Consider the following 16,997-nt stretch of genomic DNA (forward strand, 5'->3'; position numbering starts at 1 on the left):
ATTAGTATATAGGACAGCACCAGATTTCTGTGTATTAATTTTGTATCCTAAAACTTTGCTGAATTCAGTTATTCTAATAGTTTTTTGGTGGAGTCTTTAGGGTTTTCTGTGTATAATATCATGTCACCTGCAAATAGTGACAGTTTAACTTCTTCCTTTTTGGTTTAGATGCCTTCTATATCTTTGTTTTATTTGATTGCCATGACTAGGACCTCCAGAAGTATGTTGAATAAAAGTGGTAAGAGTGGACATCCTTGTCTTGTTCCTGATCTTAGGGGAAAAGCTTTTAGCTTTTCAGCATTAAGTATGATGTTGGCTGGGGGTTTGTCATGCATGGCATTTATTAAGTTGAGGTATGTACCCTCTATACCCATATTGTTGAGAGTTTTTATCATGAGTGGATGTTGAATTTTTTAAATGCTTTTTCAGCATCTATTGAGATGACCATGTGGTTTTTATCCTTCTTTTTGTTAATATGGTGTATGATATTGATTGATTTATGAAAATTGTACTGTCCTTGTATCCCTGGAATAAATCCAACTTGGTTCATAATGGATGATCTTTTTGGCATATTTTTGAATTCAGTCTGCTAATATTTTGTTGAAGATTTTTGCATCTGTGTTCATCAGGTATATTGGTATGGAATTTTCTTTTTTTTGTGGTGTCTTTGTCTGGATTTGGCATTAGAGTGGCCTGTGTATTCTCCTAAGTCCTAAGGCATGGAATGAGTTTGGAAGTATTCCCTCATCTTCTACTCTTTGGAATACTTTAGCTCTTCTTTAAATGTCTGGTAGAATTCAGCTGTGATGCCATCTACACCTGGACTTTCATTAGTTGGGAGTTTTTTTATTACCAATTTGATTGTGTTGCTGCTAATTGGTCTGTTCAGATTCTCTGTTTCTTCTTTGGTCAGTCTTAAAAGGTTGTATTTTTCCAGGAAGTTGCCCATTTCTTCTAGGTTGTTCAATTTACTGGCATGTAATTTTTCATAGTATTCTCTAATAATTCTTTGTATTTCTCTGGTATCCAATGTGACTATTCCTTCTTCATTTCTGATTTTGTTTATGTGTGTACTCCCTTTTTTTCTCAAAGGACAAGATCCTGGTTTCATTGATTTTTTTTCTATTGTTTCATTCTTCTCCATTTTCATTTATTTCTGTTCTGATATTTATTATGTCCCTCCTACTAATTTTGGGTTTCATTTGTTCTTCTTTTTCTAGTTTCTTTAATTGTGAGGTTAGGCTGTTTATTCGGAATTGTTCTTGTTTCTTGAGGTAAGCCTATATTGCTATGTACTTCCCTCTTAGAACTGCCTTTGCAGTGTCCCACACATTTTGGGCTGTTGAATTTTTATTTCCATTTGTCTCTGTATTGCTTGATTCTGTTCTAATTTTTTGATTGATTCATCTGTTATTTAGAAGCATGTTTAGTCTCCATGTGTTTGTAGGCTTTGTTTTCTTTGTGTAATTGATTTCTAGTTTCATACCATTGTGGTCTGAGAAGCTGCTTAATAAAACTTCAATCTTTAAAAATTTATTTAGGCTCTTTTTGTGGCCTATTATGTGATCTGTTTTGAAGAACATTCCATGTACACTGGAGAAAAATGTATCATGCTGCTTTAGGGTGGAGTGATCTGTAGATATGTTAAGTCCATCTGATCTAATGTAATTGTTCAGTGCCTCTCTTTCCTAATTTATTTTCTGTCTGGTTGATCTATTGATGTGAGTAGTGGGTTAAAGTCTCCTACAATGAGTGTGTTATAACCTATCTCCCTCTTTAATTCTTTTGGTATTTGTTTTACATATTTAGGTGCTCCTATATTGGGTGCATAGATGTTTATAATGGTTATATCCTCTTGTTAGAATGACTCCTATATCATTATGTAATGTCCTCTTTGTCTCTTGTTTTCTTTGTTTTGAAATCTATTTTGTCTGATCTAAGCACTACTACTCCTGCTTTTTCTCTCTATTGTTTGCATGAAATATCTTCTTCCATACCTTCACTTTTAGTCTGTGTATGCCTTTAGGTCTGAGTCTCCTATAGGCAGCATATAAATGGGTCTTGTTTCTTTATCCATTCTACCACCATATGTCTTTTGAGTGGTGCATTCAATCCATTTACACTTAAGGTAATTATTGATAGGTATGTACTTACTTCCATTTTATTGTTTTCTGGGTGTTTTTATAGCTCCTCTCAGTTTCTTTCTTCCTTTCTTATACACTTCTCTTGTTATTTGATGATTTTCTTTGGTGTTGTGATTGAATTTGTCTTCTTAAAGTCTTTTGTTTATCTATCATAGGCTTTAGTTTTGTGGTTACCAAAGGTTCAAAAATAGCTTCTTGACTATACAACAGTCTATATTAAGTTACTGATTGCTTTTCAAACACAATCTAATAGTACTTTTTTTCTTCCTCCTCCTTCTCCACACTTTGTGTTAGATGTCATAATCTGCACTTTTTGTGTATCCTTTCACTAATTTTGTGTATAGATAAGTTTATTTTCACTGGTGAAAGCTGTTCAGTCATAGAATATTTCCATCTTACAGCAGTTGCTTTAACTTAGCCTGTAATGCTGGTTGCTATAAATTCTTTGAGCGTTCACTTATCTGGAAATTGTTTAATCCCTGTTTCAAATTTAAATGATAATCTTGCTGGGTAGAAAATTCTTGGTTGAAGGTCCTTCTCTTTCAATACATTAAATATTTCATGCCACTTCCTTCTGGCCTGTAAACTGCTGAGAAGTCTGCTGATAGCCTGATATGGTTTCCCTTATTAGTAATCTTTTTTCTTAGAGCTCTACATTTTTACTCCCCCACCAAGTTTTATGCTTTTGTTGTCACGTTTTCCATCTTTTTTTATCATGTGTATTCCTTAATTGTTGTAGTTACAGTTATTTTTACTACTTTTGCCTTTAATCCTTCATACTGGCTTTATAAGTGATTAGTTCACTACTTTTATTATGTATTTACTTTTCCAGAGAGAATTTTACTTTCATATGTTTTCTTATTCCTTATTAGTGCCCTTTCTTTTCATATTAAAGAACCCTCTTTAACATGCCTTATGAGGGCAATTTGTTGGTGATGAACTCACTGGCTTTTGCTTGTCTAGAAAACTCTATCTACCTCACATTCTGAATGACAGCTGCACTAAGTAGTGTATTCTTCATTCGAATTTTTTTCTTTCTCCTTTATAAATCACTCAAGAACTGTTGCTTCTTCTTTAATTGAAATCAGCTCACCCTTTCTTACTTTTTCTCTTTGAAATATATTCCTCATATTTCAAAGTATCTTGCCCTTTCCAAATTTCCTATTGTAAACTGGCTTTTGTATGAATTTGTGATGATACCAATTCCAAGCCAAGAATGAAACTGAAACTTTAAAAGAATATAATGGTGCTAATTCTTTGGTTGTAATTGACTTGTTCCTTTGTAAAACATTGATTTTGTGAATTACTACAAATTGATTGTAATTTTTTATTCAACTATAGTCACTCCCCAGCATTGTTCACATGAAAGAGATTTGAAGTTACAAAATATTTGTGTTTTTCTTAGGAAAAATAAAATCATAATGGCTAGTAACTATATTTTGGGAAAGATATAATCACCACATAATATACCAAATAATTGTAAAGTAGCTGTTCTTCAGGACTGTGGTGTTGGGGAAGAAGTAGAGAAGATGGAGGGACCCTTAAGAAATCTTCAACGGAGTAATCACCCTAAGTGCCCAAGAAGTATGTGAGAAGGCATGTCCTAATGTCATGCTTTTTATAGATTGTCTGTGACCTTAATGAAATAAAGAAACCTTTGTTGAGCACAGATGTGAACCAGGACTGTCTTTGGAATTAACAGAATCAAAGATAACAGTAACTGTCCATCAATCACTATGTGGAGGCAAGTTGACAAATCCTTTGGTAGGTGAACATTAATAACCCTAACTGGGCTGCTACAAAATCCAGTATACAATCAGACAAGTTCAGGGTTTTTTCATTCAAAGTACATGGTGTGAGCAAAACACTTTTTAATTTAGCTTTTACATTTAAAATAAAACAATTAAACCAGTGGTTACATTTATTGGAAACAGTTAAAGTTGCTCTCAATTTTATTATACCATTACTGTGTTAATATAGTTTCTAACACCTTAACTACTTTAGAGAGCTTATAGAAGCTGAAATTTTAAAAGACCTCTGTGTCATTTTGATTCAATCTCAGACTGTTTCCTCTCACCTGGGTAATGCTGAGGAAATGTCTGACATTGGGGTGAAGGTGGGATTTGAAATCTGCAAGTTCTTCAAAGCTGGCCATTTTTTCTCAAGTATTTTTTTATTTCTGTTTTTAATCCTTTGTGGTCATTTTTTCTAGAGTTTGAAATTCTAAAATAATTAAAAAATACTTAACATAATCTTTATCTAAGTTGAAGAATTCCAAAAACCCTAAAGCCCTGAGATTAGGGAAATTTGTGTTTGAGAATCATAGGACATGGGAAGGCAGAAGGTCAGGCCCTGGAAAGGCCTCTGTCGTGCCCTAGATTCATCACAGTCACATGAGACAGGTCCCATCAATAGAGGAAATGTATTACTTTGCACAAGGTAAACAAGCAGCGACACACCATGGCCAGGAGCCCCATCCTTCTCTCCTGGTAGGAACCTCCCCATGCATCTGAGATAATTAAGATTGTCTGTGGCTTGTCATAGGTACTTTGCACACTAAGGGCATTTGCATTAATACCTTATTCAGTTGTTTGGGCTTCTTGGGTTTTATAAGTCAGACTTGCTGGTTCTTATTTCCCAGCTTGATTCCAGGGACTCTGAGTACTTGAAGGCTTGAAATGAAAAAGTAATACTCTGTATATGGTTTGATGTGCACATACGTACATACCTGAAAATGCATGTGTCCAATTATTTGTGTCTTTGTCATTCACATTGACAGGCAAACTGTGGACGAGAAGTATGAAGGTTGCTTACAACATTTTGCACAAATTAGGTACAAAGCAAGAACCTATGGTGCGACCTGGTGATAGGGTAAGTGAGTTAAATTACTGCGTCTGGAAGCACCTCAGGGTGGGAAGGTACCTCCTGCTTTAAAGATCCAGGGTCTCCAAGTACTAATACTACCGAACTAGGGTTTCTTAGCATTTACTGTAAACCAGGGAATCATGCAGTGTCATCCACAACTACACAAGCAACACTGTCATGTTTACCATGTTTTATCCAGAAGGATACCCAGACTTAAGAGGTCACGTGTCAGATAAGGGCACATGGCCAAGGGGTGGCAGAAACAACACCCATGTCCCCTTGGATCAAACCCCAAAGCCAGGGTCCCTAACTGCCCTCAATTCTTGTCCCTAGTTTGAAACATACTTGTGTCATCTGCCTGTGCAGGCAGAACAATTACACTTAAAACTTATATGTCACTTATGTAGACCAACAGTTTTGGCAGTTACTGTGGCCATTCCCTTCTCAGTGTTAAATTTCTTGATATAGGCTACTCTCTTTCTGGAAAACAAATTTTTATTCTTACTATAGTCTGATAAGCTACAGAAGACAGATGTCAGTAATTACATTTTAATGTTACATCCAGAACAGTTAATAACCTTGTTTAAGCTTTACATCCCCGTGTAGAGGAGGCTGGACACAGGGTGCAGCCTTCTTCAAATGTGGTGACTTTTTTCCACATGTATCTTACATGACCTTACATGAGACTGGGCCACCCAGCCTACACCCAAAGGACCCCAAGTGAATTCTATGAAAATGTCATTGAAGAGAACCACAGACCAGCAAGAACTAAAGCTATGTTTTACTTAAGAGATGTTGTAAAGAGATGGGCCCTTTTGAGGGAATTTTTTAAAAGACTGCTGCAACCTCAGGATCCTGTGGTAGAGTGTGATTCTTTCTAATTTTTACTTGAACAAGCTTGAACTCTAGTTTTGAAAAGTCAATTTTAGGTCTTACACTTCCTGATTTTAAACTTTACTATAAAGCTACAGTGACCGAAACAGTGTGGTACTGATAGAAAGAGACATAGACCAGTGGGGCACAATAGAGAGCCCAGAAATAATCCTCATGCAGATGGTGAAATGGCTCCCATTACGGGTGATAGGATGGTGGATGGGGAAAGAGCAGCTTTCCACAAATGATGCCAGGAAAACTGGGTCCCAAGCAAAATGCAAATTTGAATCCTTATACCATACATAAAAAAAATTAGTTCAAAATACATCAAAAATTTTAATGTAAGAGCTAAATCTATAAAATTCTTAGAAAAAAAGATGAGGAAAAAGCTTCCATTGGAATTGACGATGACTTCTTGTACATTGCATTAAAAGTACAGACAATAAAAAAGATGGGTAAATTGGACTTCATCAAAATTAAAAACTTTTGTGCACCAAAGGACATTATCAAGAGTGAAAAGGGGCAACATACAGAATGGCAGAAAATCTTTGTGAATCATATATCTGATAGATTAGTATCCAACATATATGAAGAACTCCTACAACTCAACAGTAACCCCAAAAATGTTTTTAAAATGGTCAAAGAAATAGACATTTCTCCAGAAAAGATTTACAGATGGCCATTAAGCACATGAAATGTGGTTGGTATCACTAATTATTAAGGAAATGTACATGAAAATCATGAGATACCATTTCATATCCATTAGGATGGATATTATAAAAAAAATAGTAAGCATTGGCAAGATGAAGAAACTGGAACCTTCCTGCATTGCTGGCAGGAGGAGCTGCTATGAGAACAGTGTGGTGGCTACTTAAGAAATTAAACATAGAACAGCCATTTGATCCATTAATTCCACTTGAGTTTCAGAAGTTTAATGTGGGGACTTGAAAAGATATTTCCACACCAATGCTCCCAGCAGCATTATTCATAAAAACCAAAAGGTGGAAGCAGCCAAAGTGTCTGTGGATGAACAAATGGATAAACTGGATGTGGTCTTCCACACAGTAGAATATGATTCAGTCTTAAAAAGGAGGAGCCTTCTGACACCTGCAACAGCCTGGACAAACCTTAAGGACGTGGTGCTCAGCGAAATAAGCCACCACAGAAGGGACAATACTGCGTGGGTCCACCTATAGGAACTGCTTAAGTGGTCAAATTCCTAGAAGAATGCTGGTTACCAAAGGCTGGGGAAGGAGAAAGGGAGTTTTGTTTAATGTGTTAGCTTCAGTTTAGGAAGATTAGAAGGTTTCAGAGATGATGGTGAGGATGGTTGTATAACATGTGAATGTGCTTAATGCTGCTGATCTGTGCACTTAAAATAGTTGTGATACATATTTTACCATAATAAAAAGTCAGTTGTAATATCTCTCTTATCTATAATTTGGTTTATGGTCTTAATAGAGTAGGTTCTTACAAAATTCTTTTGTAGTATGGTCTCTAGATTGTTGAAGTTCCCTTACAATAAAATTCACAAAATAAATCACTTCTGTTCAGCTAAGATGTAAATAAACCACCTTTGTTCAGCTAAGATGTCTGTAGGAATGTGGGGCAGTTAGGGGATGGGTCACTGTTTTCGTAGAATAAAATATGTAAGGAAATTTTTTTATTGATAGGGGCTGGTTTGAATTGTGTGAGGAGGATTACTGTTCTAAAATATTCCTTAAAAAATTATTCATGTGCCTAGCATCTGGCACATGTGTATAAATACTTATTAAATAACATTCATGACTGTAGTATTCGATTGGTAATAGCCTTCTGCTGCAATAAATAGGATTCTTTACCCTCTTTGAAAATAATTTTTAGATAAGATAACTTCCCTCAGAATAAAGAACATTCAGTCCTTAGCATAAAAATTATAGACTCTTGGAGGTGGAGCCAAAATGTCTGCGTGAGTAGAGCAGTGGAAATCTCTTCCCAAAACCATATATATTTTTGAAAATTCAACAAATATGACCATCCCTAAAAGAGAGACCAGAAGACACAGGACAAAAGCCAGGCTACATCTACACCTGCGAGAAACCAGCGCCTCGCGAAGGGGCTAAGATACAAGCCGCGGCCCGGCAGGACCCGAGCGCCCGTCACCCCAGCTCCCAGTGGGAGGAGAGGAGTCGGAGCAGGAAGGGAGAGGGAGCCCAGGACGGCTAAACACCCAGCCCTAGCTGTGCACACTGGGAGCACAGAAATACAGTGCGTGGGGTGCTGGATACTAGGGAAATGGGACAGTAAAACATGCGAAATGGTCCCCGCAGCCAGCGCCCCTGGGGCAAAGTGCTTTTTGAAAGACTTAAAGGGACAGGGACCCCACAGCTGGACGGAAATGTCCTGGGACACTTAGCCCAGAAGCTGAGAATCCCGGGGAACTCCGGGCACCCTAACCCCCTGGGCGGTAGCACAGCTCGGAAGCCCATCACGGAGATAAACAGACTCCCTCCCGCTACCCCTCCGACGCCGCTCTGCCACAGTGGAGCAGCAGCCTGAGGCTGGCCACACCCACAGCAGCAGGGCAGAGATTCTTCCACAGTGGCTGGGCAAGAATTAGAAACCCCGTCTGTGCAGCTGCCCAGCACAAGCCACTAGCGGTCGCCATTCGCCCTGGAAAGGAAGGCCACAAACCAGCAAGAATGGACATTCTCCCAGCTGACACATGCACCAGCCCCTCACAACTACCTCTATCACCATGAAAAGGCAGAAAACTTTGATACAAACCAGACAAACCCAGACATCCTCCCCTGAGATGGGATCTGAGGAGATAGACCTAACCATGTCCCTGTAAAAGAATTCAAAATAAAGGTTATAACCATGCTGATGGAGCTGCAGAGAAATATGCAAGAGCTAACAGATGACATCCGTAAGGAGATTACAGAAATGAAACAATCTCTGGAAGGGTTTATAAGCAGAATGGATAAGATGCAAGAGGCCATTGATGGAATAGAAACCAGAGAACAGGAACACATAGAAGCTGACGCAGAGAGAGATAAAAGGATCTCCAGGAATGAATCAGTATTAAGAGAACTGGTGACCAATCCAAACGGAACAATATTTGCATTATACGGGTACCAGAAGAAGAGAGAGAAAAAGGGATAGAACGTGTATTTGAAGAAATAATTGCTGAAAACTTCCCCAAACTGGGGGAGGAAATAATCGTTCAGACCACGGAAGTACACAGAACTCCCAACAGAAGGGACCCAAGGAGGACAACACCAAGACACATAATAATTAAAATGGCAAAGATCAAGGACAAGGACAGAGTTTTAAAGGCAGCTAGAGGGAGGAAAAAGGTCACCTACAAAGGAAAACCCATCAGGTTCTCATCAGATTTTTCAACAGAAACCTTACAGGCCAGAAGATAATGGCATGATATCTTTAATGCAATGAAACATTAATACTGTATCCAAGAATGCTGTATCCAGCACAATTATCATTTAAATATGAAGGAGGGATTGAACAATTCCCAGACAAGCAAAAGTTGGGGGAATTTGTCTCCCACAAACCACCTCTACAGGGTATTTTAGAGGGACTGCTCTAGATGGCAGCACTCCTAAGGCCAAATAGATGTCACCAGAAAAAATAAAATCACAGCAAACAAAGCAGAAAATCAAATACTAACTAAAGGCAAAAAGTAAAATCAACTACCCACAAGAGCAGTGAAAGGAAACACAAAAGAGCACAGATAATAAAACACCTAACATATAAAGAATAGAGAAGGAGGAATAAGAAGGGAGAGAAATAAAGAATCATGAGACAGTGTTTACAATAGCTCAATAAGTAAGTTAAATTAGACAGTAAGATAGTGAAGAAACTAACCTTGAACCTTTGGTAACCACAAACCTAAAGCCTACAACGGTAGTAAGTACATATCTTTTAATAATCACCCTAAATGTAAATGGACTGAATGCATCAATCAAAGACACAGTAATAGAATGGATAAAAAAGCATGACCCATCTAGATGCTGCTTACAAGAGACTCACCTCAAACCCAAAGACACACACAGACTAAAAGTCAAGGGATGGAAAAAGATATTCCATGCAAGCAACAGGGAGAAAAAATCAGGTGTTGCAATACTAGTATCAGACAAAATAGACTTCAAAACAAAGAAAGTAACAAGAGATAAAGAACGACATTACATAATGATAAAGGGGTCAGTCCAACAAGAGGATATAACCATTATAAATACATATGCACCCAATAAAGAACACCAACATATGTGAAACAAATACTAACAGAATTAAAGGAGGAAATAGAATGTATGCATTCATCCTAGGAGACTTCAACACACCACTCACTTCAAAGGACAGATCCACCAGACAGAAAATAAGTAAGGACACAGAGGCACTGAACAACACACTAGAACAGATGGACCTAATACACATCTACCAAACTCTACACCCAAAAGCAGCAGGATACACATTCTTCTCAAGTGCACATGGAACATTTTCCAGAATAGACCACATACTAGGCCACAAAAAGAGCCTCAGCAAATTAAAAAAGATTCAAATTCTACCAACCAACTTCTCAGACCACAAAGGTATAAACCTAGAAATAAATTGTACAAAGGAAGCAGAAAGGTTCACAAACACATGGAGGCTTAACAACATGCTCCTAAATAATCAACAGATCACCATCCAAATTTAAATGGAGATCCAGCAATATACGGAAACAAACGATGACAACAACACAAAGCCCCAACTACTGTGGGACGCAGTGAAAGCAGTCTTAAGAGGAAAGTATATAGCAATCCAGGCATATTTAAAGATGGAAGAACAATCCCAAATAAATAGTCTAACATCACAATTATTGAAATTGGAAAAAGAACAAATGAGGTCTAAATTCAGCAGAAGGAGGGACATAATAAAGATCAGAGAAGAAATAAATAAAATTGCGAAGAATAAAACAATAGAAAAAATCAGTGAAACCAAGTGCAGGTTCTTTGAGAAAATAAACAAAGCAGATAAGCCTCCAGCCAGACTTATTAAGAGAAAGAGAGAATCAACACACATCAATAGAATGAGAATCGAGAAAGGAAAAATCATGACGGACCCCATAGAAATACAAAGAATTATTAGAGAATACAATGAAAAGCTATATGCTAACAAGCTGGAAAACCTAGAAGAAATGGACAACATCTTAGAAAAATACAACCTTCCCAGACTGACCAAGGAAGAAACATAAAATCTAAACAAACCAATTACCAGCAAAGAAATTGAAGTGGTAATCAAAAAACTACCCAGGAACAAAACCCCTGGGCCAGATGAATTTACCTCAGAATTTCATCAGACATACAGAGAAAACATAATACCCATTCTCCTTAAAGTTTTCCAAAAAATAGAAGAGGAGGGAATACTCCCAAACTCTTTCTATGAAGCCAACATCACCCTAATACCAAAACCAGGCAAAGACCCCACCAAAAAAGAAAACTAGAGACCAATATCCCTGATGAACATAGATGCAAAAATACTGAACAAAATATTAGCAAACTGAATTCAAAGCAAACTGAATTCAAAAATACATCAAAAGGATCATAAACCATGACCAAGTGGGATTCATCCCAGGGATGCAAGGATGGTACATTCGAAAATCCATCAACATCATCCACCACATAAACAAAAAGAAAGACAAAAACCACATGATCATCTCCATAGATGCTGAAAAAGCATTCGACAAAATTCAACATCCATTCATGATAAAAACTCTCAACAAAATGGGCATAGAGGGCAAATACCTCAACATAATAAAGGCCATATATGGTAAGCCCATAGCCAACATCATACTGAATACTGAGAAGCTGAAAGCTTTCCCTCTGAGATCGGGAACAAGACAGGAATGCCCACTCACTCTCCCCACTGTTATTCAACATAGTACTGGAGGTCCTAGCCATGGCAATTAGACAAAACAATGAAATACAACCAATCCAAATTGGTAAAGAAGTCAAACTGTCACTATTTGCAGATGACATGATACTCTACATAAAAAATCCTAAAGACTCCACTCCAAAACTACTAGAACTGATATTGGAATACAACAAAGTTGCAGGATAATACAAAATTAAAACACAGAAATCTGTGGCTTTCCTATACACTAACAATGAACTAATAGAAAGAGAAATCAGGAAATCAATCCCATTCACAATTGCATCAAAAAGAATAAAAAAACCTAGGAGTAAACCTAGCCAAGGAAGTGAAAGACCTATACCCTGAAAGCTATAAGACACTCCTAAGAGAAATTAAAGAGGACACTAGCAAATGGAAACTCATCCCATGCTCTTGGCTAGAAATAATTAATGTCGTAAAAATGGCCATCCTGCCCAAAGCAATGTACAGATTTGATGCAATCACCATCAAATTACCAACAACATTCTTCAATGAACTGGAACAAATAGTTCAAAAATTCATATGGAAACACCAAAGACCCCAAATAGCCAAAGCAATCCTGAGAAGGAAGAGTAAAGTGGGGGCTATCTCGCACCCCAACTTCAAGCTCTACTATAAAGCCACAGTAATCAAGACAATTTTGTACTGGCACAAGAACAGAGCCACAGACCAGTGGAACAGATTAGAGACTCCAGACATTAACCCAAACATATGTGGTCAATTAATATATATGATAAAGGAGCCATGGACATACAATGGGGAAATGACAGTCTCTTCAACAGATGGTGCTGGCAAAACTGGACATCTACAGGTAAGAGAATGAAACTGGATCACTGTCTAACCCCATACACAAAAGAAAATTTGAAATGGATCAAAGACCTGAATGTAAGTCATGAATCCATAAAACTCCTAGAAAAAAAACATAGGTAAAAATCTCATGGACATAAACATGAGTGACTTCTTCATGAACATATCTCCCCAGGCAAGGGAAACAAAAGCAAAAATGAACAAGTGGGACTGTATCAAGCTGAAAAGCTTCTGTACAGCAAAGGGCACCATGAATAAAACAAAAAGGTACCCTACAGTATGGAAGAATATATTCATAAATGATAGATCTGATAAAGGGTTGACATACAAAATATACAAAGAGCTCACACACCTCAACAAACAAAAAGCAAATAATCCAATTAAAAAATGGGCAGAGGAGCTGAACAGACAGTTCTCCAAAGAGGAAATTCAGATGGCCAACAGACACATGAAAAGATGCTCTACATCAGTAGTCATCAGAGAAATGCAAATTCAAACCACAATGAGATATCACCTCACACCAGTAAGGATCGCCCCCATCCAAAAGATTAACAACAACACATGTTGGCGAGGTTGTGGAGAAAGGGGAACCCTACTACACTGATGTTGGGAATGTAAATTAGTTCAGCCATTGTGGAAAGCAGTATGGAGGTTCCTCAAAAAGCTCAAAATAGAAATACCATTTGACCCAGGAGTTCCACTTTTAGGAATGTACCCTAAGAATGCATCAGCCCAGTTTGAAAAAGACAGATGCACCCCTGTGTTTATCACAGCACTATTTACAATAGCTAAAAAATGGAAGCAACCTAAGTGTCCATCAGTAGATGAATGGATAAAGAAGATGTGGTACATATACACAAAGGAATATTATTCAACTATAGGAAGAAAACAAATCCTACCATTTGCAACAACATGGATGGAGCTAGAGGGTATTATGCTCAGTGAAATAAGCCAGGTGGAGAAAGACAAGTACCATATGATTTCACTCATATGTGGAGTGTAAGAACAAAGGAAAACTGAAGGAACAAAACAGCAGCAGAATCACAGAACCCATGAATGGACTAATAGTTACCAAAGGGAAAGGGACTGGGGAGGATGGGTGGGAAGGGAGGGACAAGGGTGGGGAAAAAGAAGGGGGCATTATGATTAACATGTATAGTGTTGGGGGGGGCACGGGGAGGGATGTACAACACAGAGAAGACAAGTAGTGATTTTACAGCATCTTACTATGCTGATGGACAGTGACTGTGAAGGGGTATGTGGGGAGTACTTGGTAAAGGGGGAACCTAGTAAACATAATGTCCTTCATGTAATTGTAGATTAATGATACCAAAAAAAAATTATTTAAAAAAAAAGAATAAAGAGAAACTGAAGGAACACAACAGCAGCAGAATCACAGAACCCAAGAATGGACTAATAGTTACCAAAGGGAAAGGGACTGGGGAGGATGGGTGGGAAGGGAGGGACAAGGGCTGGGAAAAAGAAAGGGGTATTGCGATTAGCTTGTTTAATTAGCATGTGGGGGGCGGTCATAGGGAGGGCTGTGCAACACAGTGAAGACAAGTCGTGATTCTACAGCATCTTTCTACGCTGATGGACCGTGACTGTAATGCTATTTGTGGGGGAGACTTGGTGAAGGGGGGAACCTAGTAAATGTAATATTCTTCATGTAATTGTAGATTAATGATAACAACAACAAAAAATTATAGCCTCTTTCTATGTGGGTGACCATAGTAATGCAGCCCAGAACTACTTTCCTGGCTTTGAAAATGGCATTTGTGTGCCAGAGCCAAGTGTCGCTTCAGGATGATGTGGCAGGAGCCGTGGTCTGAGAGGTCATGATGGGCCACGGGCGGGGCCTGACTTAGGGAGCTTGCCATATTACAGACATAGACATATTTATAATCAGCTTTTCTATAAATTGGAAAGTAATGAAAGTGTCCAAAAGAGATGGTGAGAGGTATAGTTGAGCCTCTGGGAGAGAGGTTTTTTGTTTTTTTTTTTTTTTGGGGGGGCATCTGAGATCTGAGATAGCTGCTTTGGTAGAAAAGCCAATTGGTGAGATTTTGGTCCATTTCTTGGGAGGAGCACAGAGAGGAGCCAAGCAGGAAGGTCTGTGTGTGAAGGAAAACTTAACGAGAACAGTGTCAGGATGCACTTTCCATCCTTAAGTGGCAAAAAAAAGCCTCCAGTTTTGATGCTGAAAAAGCCTTTAGGTATTTGACTCTTTCTATCCATTGCTTTTATATTGTTGGAGCAAACAGTGCACATCTCATATTCTACTTTCATTCAGTTTACATTGTAATGAAACCTTCCAGCCTATTTTAACACAACTCTGCGTGGTTCTCTAGTGTGGCATCATCAACCTGGACATTAGGGATAAAGCAGTGGGAACTTCAGGTCCTGATTCACACTGGGGTGGGAGCCGGAGCCAACTTGCAGAAGCAGGGCTGGCCCACAGTCTGACTCTAGGAATGTCTCTCAGTTCCCTGTTCTGGGAGAAGACTCCTGCCTCCCAAATAGGTATTCCGGGAAGAATATAAAGTTGGTATTGGGCCGGTGCTCTTGAATGGCTGCAGCCATCAGTTTTGGATGAAGCTGCATTGTCTTCTGCATTCTCACAGTGGTCTGATCAGCTTTCTTGAGTGTCTGGTCCACTTTGAGGACAGAAGTCATGGGGCAGTGCCTAGGAAGCCTTGCAAACACTCAGCCAAATACTGCTGCTTTGCCAGACCCGGATCTAAAAACAGATGTGTCACCTCTCAGGCCACCAGGTGAAGGCAGGCCCTGAGGCTAATACAAATCTCAGGTAGTTTTTAAAAATAACTATGGTTCACATGCATAGACATACAAATACATCATTTTATTCTTTGTGAAAGTCCTACTCATTGTAGCCTGGACCCTGATTGGCTGCTGTTGAGACAAAATAAGGATTAATGTAGTCAACAATTATTTCATAGGGTTTTTAAAATAAAATCCATCAGTACAGACTGGCTTTTGTTGGCCTTACAGTTCCATTTCTCTTTCCTGTAGCTGATTCAGTGAACTGCAGAAGTGCCGTGTAATAGAAAAGGAATTCCACATCACCCCACATTTAGCTAATTGCCAGCATGGCCAAATTTAAGATATGGCTTGCTCAGGTCCCGGCTGCCGAGTCCCTTTATGCCAACCGGCTTACTTAGGTATTGAGACAGAGTATCTTATCCATCTCTTCACATATAATAATAGCTTCTAGTTAGAATATTTTTAAATAAAAAAATTGGTTAGTCTTCTGAGTGAGATCATGCAAAACTGACCTGTGTGTGTTAACTCCTGGGATTTATGTGCTTGAACACACACTGAGTTGTCCATAAGGAAGCGTCAGGCCAGTGTGACTGCAGCATGTGAGAGGAGCTTGCATTAAAACAGAAGCAGAGATCTGCAGAGCAGAGTGGAGATGCCGAAACAGGACCACCTGTGACAACCTCGTCCTGAAGGAGGCTTTCTCATGAGAGAATAGGAGGGGTGTTGGGGTACTGCGAGAGCGGCTGGATGTCTATGAAACTGGCTGTGCTACAGACGCTAAGAGCTCCAGGTGAATTTACATTGCATGAAGTGTATAATAGGTGTAACGTAAAGGAAGTCTTACAAAATTACATAAAGCATTAAATGCACCAATGAAAATAAAACAAAATGTTATATCAAGGAGTTTACATCAAGTGTTAGAGTTTGTACTATCAAATGTATTTGAAATTCATCCATATCTCTGGGGAAATGACAAAACACTAACAGATAAGTAGCCAAGGGAAATGAAAAATAGTTCATATGAAGAAAAGTAACTGCCAGCCATCCCATGGAAGATCATTCATCATTAGGATTCCCTAAGAACTATCAGCAAGCATATTTTAAAAATCATAATACCCATGGGAATTTTAATTAATCTGGTTTGTAGAACTCCATGATTATTCCTAAAAGAGACTGAGCAAGAAGGTAGTGGCTGGGTGGGACATCATAGCAGAGCCTTGTCTGTGAGAGCAAGAAGCCAAGGCAACTGCAGGTGTAGGGTGGGCCGGCAGACTGCCACCACTGCCAGCACTAGCCGTCCTGGTGGTACTAATACTGATGGTATAATGGCGTGGATACTAAAGGCACCAATGGTAATGGCACTAATGGTACGGGTGGTACTAATAGTATTAGTGATATTAATGCTAATGGTATGGGCAGTGCTAATGCTGATGGTGTAATGGCACAAATACTAATGGCACTAATGTCAGTGGTACTGGTGGTACCAGTAATACTAGTGGTATAAATGCTAATGTTACTAATAGTGCTAATGGTACTAGTAGTCCTAATAGTACCAATGCTAATATTGGTACTACTAGCAGTAATACTACTGATGTC

The 16,997-nt window shown here is 38.6% G+C and overlaps 1 protein-coding gene across 4 annotated transcripts in view; it reads left to right on the forward strand.

Annotated features, from left to right (window-relative positions):
* DIP2C (disco interacting protein 2 homolog C) overlaps positions 1-16,997 on the forward strand; it is a 331,886-nt gene that overhangs the window by 218,195 nt on the left and 96,694 nt on the right. For all 4 annotated transcript variants that reach the window (XR_012128152.1, XM_073229483.1, XM_036993703.2 and 1 more), the window contains one exon: positions 4,924-5,015. Coding sequence is in view for 3 of the 4 variants with exons in the window: in XM_073229483.1 (XP_073085584.1) it covers positions 4,924-5,015 (92 nt within the window). In the remaining variant the exon portion in view is untranslated. The remainder of the gene's footprint in view (positions 1-4,923; positions 5,016-16,997) is intronic.

This window comes from Manis javanica, chromosome 2 (genome assembly GCF_040802235.1).
Source record: "Manis javanica isolate MJ-LG chromosome 2, MJ_LKY, whole genome shotgun sequence".
In the NCBI taxonomy this organism is placed as follows: Eukaryota; Metazoa; Chordata; class Mammalia; order Pholidota; family Manidae; genus Manis; species Manis javanica.